Below are 10593 nucleotides of genomic sequence, written 5' to 3'. Positions count from 1 at the left end.
AAGCGTTGGGGCAGATTGTCCGTTGGACTTAGTCTGGACTTTGATTGGACCATTCAAGCACATGGATATGCTTTGATCTATACCCCTCTATTGTAGATCTGGCTGGATACTTGGAGCCATTGTTCTGCTGGAAGTTGAACCTCCACCCCAGTTTCAAGTTTCTACAGCCTCTAACGTTAATTTTTCCAGGATTATCTTTTTTTTTATTGCATCCAGATTCCCCCTATCTCCAACTAGCTTCCCTGTCCCTTCAAAGAAAAAAAGTCAAGCCCCCTCAGCATTACGTTGTCAGGTTGGCAGGCAGTATCATTTTGTACATTGACCGGTTCAGTATTGTTAGTGTGCTTTCACAAATTTCACAGAATAGCTGTATTTTACTGAGATTAGATTAATGGTTAAACTCTCTTTCCTCTTTCTGTGACTTCTGAGGGCAAATATTCAGAGTATCAGAGTAAAACTATACAAACAGTTTTCTGATTTTTTATTTTTTGATGTAGCATGTTCCTTCCACTTCACAATTTTGTGTTACTCAGTGGTGGCCGATCATAAACGTTGCAGTTGGAGCAAAAATATGACAAATTTCAAGAGGTACCAATACTTTTTCAAGACATTGTTAGTGGCACTCGTATTTATCTGACAAAATATTCTATATCAAAACATTTTTTTAAAAGTTCTGAAACTGGGATAAAACAAGCACACAAACAAACAACAAAAAAGGTAAAGTATTTTGGCATCCCAATGGAAGCTACTGCCATACAACCCATATGCAGCCCAGGGGATAAAGTGATTGATCTGTGACCTCGTGCTTGGCCATAAGATGATCATTATGGTGAAGAGTGCGGGGGAGGGCATGGATAGTGCAGAAGAGACGAGCATGAGTCAGTAACAAAGTCTGCTACAAAAAAAAAAGAAAAAAAAAAGAAAAAGCTGTGGGAGCAGAGGAAGTGCTAACAACATCACAAGTAGGAGCAAGTCAAGTTACCACGTCAGAAAAAAAAAAAAAAGCAAAAAGGCCCGAGAGTAGGATGATGGTAGGAGCCAGAGATGATGGTGACGAGAAACATACATCCTTATCATTTTATCGTGTGAGGTGATGAAAGCAGTCCACACTCGGCTGGAATGTGTTACTTCCCTCTTATTTTACGTCTCTGCCTTTTAATGAGTAGCCCCCCACCTGCCCCCCTGTGTGAAAAGCCTACAAGGAGTGACTTCAAGGATAATAAGCTGTGTGTCATTCTTATGCCCAGCACTTGTTGCAGACAAGGTGGACAGAAATCGTCATATTCTATAACAGGAAGATGATCACAAATTAAAAAACGCTGTGCTAATTTTATCTGATTATGCCATCTTGTGTCTTTGAGGCAGAAATGTATTGAAACAAACGTGTGCTTTTGCTCAGAATCACCTACATTTGCCAATAGCAGTATAGCGGGCTCTGTCACTCAAGCTGGTGGAAACAAGTTGAGACAGGTACTGTGAAATAATAATGTAAAGTTAGGTCTTGACCCTTCTCAGTCTACACCTTTAGAAAAAAAAAAAAAAAAGTGGGTGCCAGTGTGACACATCTGAGAGATTTCTGGTTACCTGGAGCTCTTTGATGATCCGTGGGAGAAAGTCCAAAGATTTCCATTTTGGTGCCATTGTCTCCTGGCAGAAGCAACACCCACATGCAGGTTCCCACAACGCGCCACTCAGTGCTGCGTGATTTCTATAAACTGTGACCAAAGAGTAATTTATATCGCAAGAATGACACTTTTCATACACACGCACAAACTCCACAAAGTTTGGGATGCTGACAAAGAGTCAAGCAAATATCACCTATTACTCATGTTACTTAGTACATTTGGGGCTTCACTTGCAAAGCACAGCGCTTCGTCACTGCATAACAATCAGATGGCTGAGTGTTGGCAGCGCAACTGATGGAATTTTACTGAAAACAGATTTCGCCTTTGAACTTCCACATATTCCTGATCGAAAAGTGTCATCCCTGATTTTTTTTTTTTTTTTTTAAGCGCCGTGGCCGCCTTTCTGCAGGGTCGTGGAGTGTTTTTTTTTTTCTTAGAGACGTGGATTAACTTTTGGATTTTTCTCATATTTGTCCGGAGGAAAGAGGCAAAAAATACGCAACACTCCCCGCAGTAATCGTCAGTGTAAGTATTTGAGAGTCAGAGAGGTGGGGTGGTAAAGGGGGGTGCGGGTGGGGGTGGGGGGGAGTAGAGGGGAGCTTGTTTTTGAGCAGCAACAAGTTCCTCAAGAACTTGACACGCAGACATAGGGGCGCTATAAATGTGTGTTTGTTTTTGCGAAGTCCACCCCGCTGCGCATTGTCCGTGTTGGATAAGATCTAAATGTCCACTGCGTATGCGTAATAGGCCCGTGGCCCTTCGCCAAACTGGGAGATATAGTCTATAACACAAACAGACGAATAAGTCAGTAGTTTTATGTCCGTCACTGGTCCTCCGTGCGGATTTAAAGCTTTAAAGGCACTCGTCGAGCGATCAGTCAGGGAAGAGAAAAAAACAAAAACACACAGAAAAAAAAAAGAAGAAGAATCCCCTACAGTCTCCCCCATAAAACTTGTGCCGCCGTCGCTCATTTCAATCACGTAAGACCCCTAATGGCGTTGTCCGGGCGAGGGTGTTACGTATATCTCTACAAGCTTTTCTGACAAGCCGGGCGTCTTGTTGTTGTTTGTCTAAACTGTGGAGCCACCAAGGTGTTGCCTCAGAGAGTTTAAGCACGCCGATATTGCAAAGGGTTATTAGATTCATAAGTCAGCGAAGTGGTGGGCGATCTACTGAGCACAGCAGAAGTTCTCATATGATGACTTCAAACAAGACACATTACCTACCAGCATCTGTTGGAGTGAGTGGATATTAAGACACTTCTATCTCCAGGACAGCGTAGGGGAAAAAAATGGTGAGTAGCAATGGAAACACAGCAGCAGCAGATGATGATGGTGGTGGTGATCAGAGGATGATTACAAGTAAATAGTCGTGCTTGGTGTTTAGTCTGGCAGCGCATTGCTGGAAGGGTTGGACTCGGGGGCTACTTGACAAACTCAGCATCGAGAACCCATGTCTGCTGAGGCTGGTGTTGACAGAGCTTGTGTGAATGAGACTGTGTGGCATTTCTCTGCTCAGGATATGCCGGTTCAGTGAGAAAGGGGTAAGGAAATATTAGATTGGGTCTGCGCGCAATGTGTGGATGTGATCTCGGCTGCGTGTTGGCACCGATGGGGCTTTATGTTTAATGCATGCATGTATGTTCTTTTTGAGTGCGCCGAGATAAATAAGCAACATGTGCCACTTTACCTGTGACACTCGTCTTATACCAAGAAGGTGATGGGAACGATCGGGGCTCGGTGTCAGTAATTTGGCGTTGAGAGTGGTGCTTTTTTTTTTTTTTTTTTTTTTTTTTTTTTTTTTTTTTTTTTTTTTTTTTTGTTTTTTTTTTTTTTGCACTGAATTGAACCGGCGTTTATCATGATAGGTGCTCTAATCTGGAAGGAAATGTCCGACCAATGTGTGATCAAATATTAACAGGACTGGCTTGGCAAGGGGTGGGAAAATACACGTGACAAAGGGAAGCAGCATAGTTTTCTTCTTCTTCGTCTTCTTCTTTTGAAAAAGAGAGAAAAGCAGTTTAAAGTGGGCGCTCGAAACAAAAAAGTAAAGGTCTTTTCTTGGCCCCTCATAGTTACCCTGGCTGTGTTATGCTTTCAGCACGTTGGACAGAGGCACCGGAGTCGTGCATGGACTAAAACGCCGAGTGGACGCCAACTCTCTTTCTCTCTTTTCCCAACCCCCCTTTGCCAAACCTGGGATTGTTTTTTCAACTTTTGGTAAGCTCATTCTCAAGGATCCTTTTGGTCTCTAAATGGGAAAATAAACAGGATTTTTAAAGAGAGCGAGGCAAAAATAAATAAATAAATAATTAAATAATTAAATAAATAAATAGGAAAAACAAGGGAGAAAAGAAAGAAGCGCTTGTTATTTTTTTAAAAAAAAATAAACAACAAAGATCATAACTGTATTTTTAATTTTTTATTTTTGTAGCGCACTGTCAAAGTTGAAATGTTAGGGGCGTCTAGTCTTTTGCACAGCACATTCTCGGTACCTATAAGCCCCCCCACACTGCGTTAAACTTTGGGACATGCAAGTCTTGGTCGCGGAGATCTAACCACGCACATAGTGGTTGTCAGCCCCTTGTAAAGGTAAGAGCACAATCCATTGTTTTCATGTCAGTCTTTATCTATTTTCTCATTATTCCTGTCGTCTTCGCGGGCTCCATCTCAAATTAAACTCCGACTTAAAAAAAAAAGAAAGAAAAGAAAAGAAAGAAACTACAGCATGCAGCCTTTCGCATTGGCTTGGATGTGTTAGTAATTGTGGACATTCAGTGACCGAAATAACTCCGAAATAAGACTCGATCCAGGTGACTAAATAACCAAGCAAATTAATTAATAATCTCTTCCTATTCTTCTCTCTACAATTGAACATTTCTTTGAAAGAAAAAAAAGAAAAGAAAAAAAGAAAACGATCGGTGCCTGCAGGGGTGGAGGAAAAGAAAGAAGAAGAAAAAAGGTGGCGGTGTGCGTGTATTTAAACTGGGACTGCTTTTCGTGCAGAAAGGGAGCTTTTCGAAGCGTTTCTGGAGTTCCCGAACACTGCCTGCTGCAACATTATTTGCGTAATCGTTGCGTTGTGCCTAATCATGCTCCCAATATGGGACTTAAGACGCTGCAGTGATCCTTCCAGCACGAAGTGGAGTCGAGACGCAGGTGCATTTCATTCTAACATCTATCTGCGCTTATGTTTTTGTTGTTTTGGTCTGCTGCATTCATGTTTTGCCTTCATATCAAACCCTCTGGATTTTGTTATCAACCAAAAATAGCCCTACTCTTTACCCCCCCAGTCATCCCCCCCCCTTTCCTTTCCCTCCATCGCCTCCCCCCCTCCCGTCATCGCCATCAAATCACTTGTGTTTTTACTACGACCGCTCCACGGTTTCATTCATAAGGTGCTTTTCACTTCACCTGCTACCCTATCCCCCTCTCTCTTTTTGTCCGCACAGAGCCCCGTGTCGACCTGACGAACACTGTTCGCTCCGATGAGTGATATTAAAAACAAAAAAAATTAAAAGAAGCTAGAAGGGGGGGGGGGGGGTGAAAATGAGGAGATGTAGAGATAAAATGATGAGGGGAAATGAACGATTAAATTACTCCCCGTTGCCTTTCACGAGCGCTACCTGCGAGGTTTCCCTCTTTTTACTGCACAGATACAAATTGCCGCGTTATTGTTATTAATATATGTTTTTTATTTTTATTTTTTTGCCTGTGTGAAAATTACAATAAAGATGGGCGTGGTCAGAGAGGATCCGCTGACAGATGTTATGGCTGAATGTGATGCTGAGCGATAAGACGGCTTGATGTGGAATTGTTCAGGAAGCGGGCGTTTTCTTTCTTTTCCTCTTGTTTCCTCTTTTATTTCCTTTAAAAAATCACTTCGCAAGAGTATTAAAAATCAGATGCACATTTTAAAAAAGAGCTTCGGGGCTTTTCTTCCTCCTCCCAGCCCCCCTTCCTCTCCCCCACTCCCCCCTCTTGGACGACTTGTAGCCTTAAAAATCGTCTTGCACAGAATCTGTGGATATTGCCTATCCCCTCCTCCACTACCACTCTTCACATCGCTCCCTCTTTCTCGCTCCCTGTCTCTTTCTCAGTCATCTTTTTTCTTTCTTTTTTTCCCCCTTTTTTCATTTGGTCAAAGATTTAAGATTTCTGATCCAAGACGAAGCAATTGCATGGCAAAAACAACAGAAAGAGGAGGAGAACCCTCCCCCCGCCTCCCCCATCATCTCCTCCTAACGCCCTACGGTAGTCCTGTTTTAATCAAGACTCCTCGTTCCAGGATGCGTCTTCATATCAATATGAGCGCGTCCAGTAAATTCCTAATTGCATTTAAAATATGGGTCTTTTCCGTCGGCGTTTTCGGTATATTTTTTTTTCTTTTCTTTCCATTTCTTTTTTACCCAGCAATGCAATTAGCGCGAGCAGATCGGTTTCTGCACACTGACGCCTTTTAGACACTGAAACCAAAAATAGATCATATTACTTATGAGGCTGCCCGACACTCATAAAGGCTCTCGTTTAATCAAGACGCGTCGCAGGCTTCAGATTACAACAAAATCAGGTCTTAAAACTGTGGCACTTTCAATAAATCTTGGGCCTTTTTTTATTATTATTATTATTATTCACCGATGCATCATGTTTTATTAATATTAACATTGCATCGGATTTCTCGGCCTTGTTTTTAAATCTAATATTTCCTCAGCATATTTCCCAGTCATGTAGCAGTATTTTTATTTCAATTTTTCTTTCTCACCCCCCCTCCTCCTATTTCAACTGAGACGTGGGATTATGGTGTGGGCGTGGGCGTGTTGGGTGGAGGAGGAGGGATGAGCGGAGGCGGGTAAGGAGGGGTCTGTGGGGTGGCACGACACACTTTGTATGTATGAAGGTTTTTTTATAGCACTTTTCTGCAATGTACGTCAGCGGATCAGTCCATAAATGGGGCTGCGTGCGCTTGTGTGCGGGCGTGCTCCCGCTTGCGCTCGCGCCTGTGTGCGTGCGTCTCCGCGTGTGTTATCTTTACCGAGAATCTCCCCTCTCTCTCTCCCTCTCTCTTTCTCTTTCTCTCTGYCTCTCTCTCTCTCTCTCTCTGTGCACTCGCAGCTCTGCAGAGTTGGGGTGGGCGTCAATAACAAACCTGATGGTAGGTTTCATTGCAAAATAATAATAATAATAATAAAGAATAAATCAGAATAAAAACTCTCGGTAGGCTTGCATAGAAATGCGCGCAAAGAAAAAAAAATTTGATACCTATGTGAAATTATTTTTTTTAAGGTAATGTTTTTCCATCTATTTTTTTTTTCCATGTTAATGCAAATATGGGCCTTGTTTTGTGATCAAGTCGGCGCAAAATGTTGATTTGAATTTAGATGCGATTCTCACATTTTGATCAAACTTGGAACGTGACTGCCCACGTTGCCGCAACGTTTTCATTCATGAAATGCCAGTCATTTAATCCGGGCTGATGTCTCATGCAAATAAATAGGATATTGATTATTTTGGGCGGAAATCTCAACTCACGGCTTAGCGGACGTCACGATATATTTAGAGCTAAAATTAATCATCTTGATCGTTATGGAAATGTAGGCATCACCGCCCGCCGCGCCGCCGCGCCGCCACCGCGGTGCTTCTGCTTTAGTCACGGCACCATCATCTTCATCACCATCACCAGCACCTCCGTCCAATTAACAGACTTGCTCAAACAAGTTCTGGCAAGGAGGCAAAGCTCTGCACCTTATTTTGCATCTTTAATTACCGTCATTTAGTGGCGTGATTGAGGGTTTCACGTCGACTAAAAAAAAGAAAAAGAAAAGAAAAATACACTATTAGTTATTAATACACAGTGGAGTAATAGTTAAGATATTTAGCTTCGAAGCACTGCGGGACAACAAGGATTCACGATGTGGTGTGTATGCGTGTGTGTGGGTGTGTGTGTGTGAGAGAGAAGGAGAGAGAGAGAGTGAGGGAGAGAGGGAGAGAGAGACCTGCATGATGCCAGTAAACCATTCACGTGTGTCTCCCAGCAGGTGACCATGCAGCACTGGATTCAAGCAACTCCTGCAAAACATAAAAGTATGAAAGTTCATTCAGATTGATTTAAAACCCTAAAAAAGAAAACAAGGCAGACAAGTTCAAATTGCACCCCAACCTTGATTTGCCAGCAGGTTTGAATAACAAACCATATTTGTGCTCATAACAGACACTTCAACACTTCTAAGACACTAGATTTGTAAGTTTTCATTCATAGAAACCTTGTTGGACGGAGAGAAGGGACAGACAGGGTTTAACAGGATAGAAGTAATGTATCCCCTGCATGATGGTGTGTGTGTGTGTGTGTTTCTGAGGTGGGGTATATCTGAGGCTTAGAAAAGTCTGCTGTGGCTGCCTCATGATTACATTAAAGGTTATTGTCATCACAGGAGGGATGACATTAGCTCCTGACTTCAGCATCCGTTTAAAGGACCCAGTTGACTGGGTTTGTCAAGCTCCCTCAAAGTCTTCTCCAGCTTCGGCTCTCAACTCATTTGACGTCACTCGGCCTCTTACAAAATGTTTCCCTGGTTGACGTGTTTGCTCCTTGAGCAGGAATGCAATTCCACTTTGATCAAAATACCCTCGTCGCCTCCCTTTATCCCCAGCGAAAATGACATTTCACAAAATGTCATTTCGCCTGTGTAACACGGCTCTTTCTCCTCCACCCCCTTGCACAAGGAGGCATAATTCTACTTGTTAAGTGGAGCTTTCGGTGGCGTGGACCTGTCAGCTTCAAGCTGCCATTGGCAAGAGGAGCCTTGAAAGGTTGTACAGGCGTGTGGCGTTGTCAGCTCTTGTGATAGGTTCTTTTGCTGCATGGTATGAAGTCAGAATCCAGCTCCTAAGACCCGCAAAAACAGAAAATCTCATTCAAAAAAAAAAAACGGAGTGCTGAGAGATTCTGTATCTCAAGAAGTCCAACATCTCATGTCAAGTAAAAGAATGTAGTTGGTTTCCTTATTATAGATTTCTATGTGATCGGTGAAAAAGAGGCTCATTGTTCCTTATTTTCATTCAAAAATCCCAGACTGCACCTTCTCATGATGAACCACCTTCAGTAGTGCTGTAGTTGCAAAAAAAAAAAAAAAACGTAAGAGAGACCATGTTGTTGTTTTTGCTTCTCTAATGAGATGCCAAGTGATTTATTTATGAATTGCTTGTTTGGAGCAGCCCCCTTGTGCGGAGTGCATTTTTCTCTTTTCTGTAAAACCCTCTTTGGAGTCATGTCGCTCAGTGATTGCTGATGCAACTCTTTGTCATCCAGAGTTTGCCCTCACCTCCTGTGTGCCTTCGGGGAGGGCTATATCTATCCTGGCATGTCCCCGGGTGTGTTGGAGGTGGGAGTGACTCATTAAGCAGGTGTGAGCATCCACTCCCATACTGCCGCATGCCAAACAAGAGCTCCATGCAGGGAAAAATCATGATGGCAATACAGCAAAACGCATCACAATTAATCTTTGCACCAGACTGGGGCCAAGCCAGGGGGATAACTAGCTACAGCATGCTCTCTCTCTCTCTCTCTCTCTCTCTCTCTCTCTCTCTCTCTCTCTCTCTCTCTCTCTCTCTCTCTCTCTCTCTCTCTCTCTCTCTGTCGTTCATCTGAGGTGGAATTTCCAAGTGTTCATCACCACCATTGAACGACTGGGCCTCCACTGACATCTTCATTTGGATCCAGTTGATGAAGGAGGTGAATTGTTCCCAGTCTGTTTCATATGTGGGGGGAAGTATTAAGGAACCAGAGCTGTTCTGAAGCTTTGTTTAGGTGACATTTGGTTAGAATAACCTACTCTACCTGCTTAAGAGCATCAGCCAGAGTTTCTTTGAGATATTTCTCTTCTAAAGACCAAATAAAAAACAAAAAAAACGATGAATTTACTGTGTGGTTTTCATATTTTAATGTAGCAGGATATGACTAATGGGAACACTATTGAGAGTTCTGAGAAACGTTAATTGGTTAAGGTGGCATAAAAATGTCCAAAACCATTAAGAAATACTCTAACTCTTCACCCGGCCCTCTCACTTTGTGCAGATGCCAACATAAAAATGCTTATTTTAACCATCTGGATATCTAATTTTACTCAAATAGGGCATCTTTAAATGGCACGCAGTGTATCACGACTTTGGTGGAGACGCGCTGTTACGCAAAACCCCCAGAAAACTATGCCTCCTCCATAGACTGTCTAAAAAAAAAAAATACGGAAGAGGAGAGGCTTCGGTGTTGCTTTATAATCTACCCAGACATTATGGCGTGGACACAGGCTGCACGGTTTGAGGACAAACAAAAGCGCGTAATGCACGCTGGAAGCGCATTAACAGCTCCGGCTGTGGGCTGTTTAGACAGCAGTTCTGCGGCGACCAGTCAGCCAGCGGCAGGTCACATGTTGCAGCGTCATTGTGTAGTAAAGTTACAGTAGTTTCAAAGAGGCTCCTCATTTCAGCTCCAGAGGTCTCCTCATCCCCGTTGCTGCTGCAGCTGCTGCCGCTGCCTCTGCTGCGTCTTCGGCATGCGACAACTTCGCTCTCAGACCATCTCCGCAAACGAGCCGCGCAGCCATGGGAGTGCATTACCTCAGCCGTGCAATTTCCACCATCAATAATTTAATCTATTTGCTCCAAAGCTGAAGAGATATCCCGAAGCTTCTTCTCTCTCTTTTTTTTTTTTCCCTGTCGGGAGAGTTGCAGAGAGGAAAACACCTCTGAAGTAAATTACTGAGGGAGTTGTCCACAACATCCCAGATGACACCACAATCCTGTTGAATGGTCTGTTTTACGACTGGGCAGTAAAAGGTAGGCTGAGGGGGGGGTTGTTTTGTTTTGTTTTGGGTTTTTTTTGTTGTTGTTGTTCTTTTTTTTTTTTTTTGCTTTATCAGAATGAGTTTGAACTACTTTGAATGTCTTTTATTCCTCCTGAGATAAAAAAAAAGAAA

The 10593-nt window shown here is 42.9% G+C and overlaps 1 protein-coding gene across 8 annotated transcripts in view; it reads left to right on the top strand.

Annotated features, from left to right (window-relative positions):
* Window positions 1–1869: 1869 nt before the first annotated feature.
* bdnf (brain-derived neurotrophic factor) overlaps window positions 1870–10593 on the top strand; it is a 14661-nt gene continuing 5937 nt past the window's right edge. Inside the window, exons 1-3 of one of the 8 annotated variants that reach the window (XM_017304148.1) lie at window positions 1871–2150; window positions 3726–3844; window positions 4059–4216. Coding sequence is in view for 2 of the 8 variants with exons in the window: in XM_008405147.2 (XP_008403369.1) it covers window positions 3115–3168 (54 nt within the window). In the remaining 6 variants the exon portion in view is untranslated. Of the gene's footprint in view, window positions 2151–2291; window positions 2920–2945; window positions 3169–3442; window positions 3845–4058; window positions 4217–5684; window positions 10454–10593 lie in introns of those variants that run through there. The other 7 variants (XM_008405154.2, XM_008405155.2, XM_008405157.2 and 4 more) reach the window with 7 other exon arrangements.

This window comes from Poecilia reticulata, linkage group LG3, assembly GCF_000633615.1.
Source record: "Poecilia reticulata strain Guanapo linkage group LG3, Guppy_female_1.0+MT, whole genome shotgun sequence".
Classification (NCBI taxonomy): Eukaryota; Metazoa; Chordata; class Actinopteri; order Cyprinodontiformes; family Poeciliidae; genus Poecilia; species Poecilia reticulata.
This window is presented reverse-complemented; position numbering and strand designations above follow the sequence as displayed.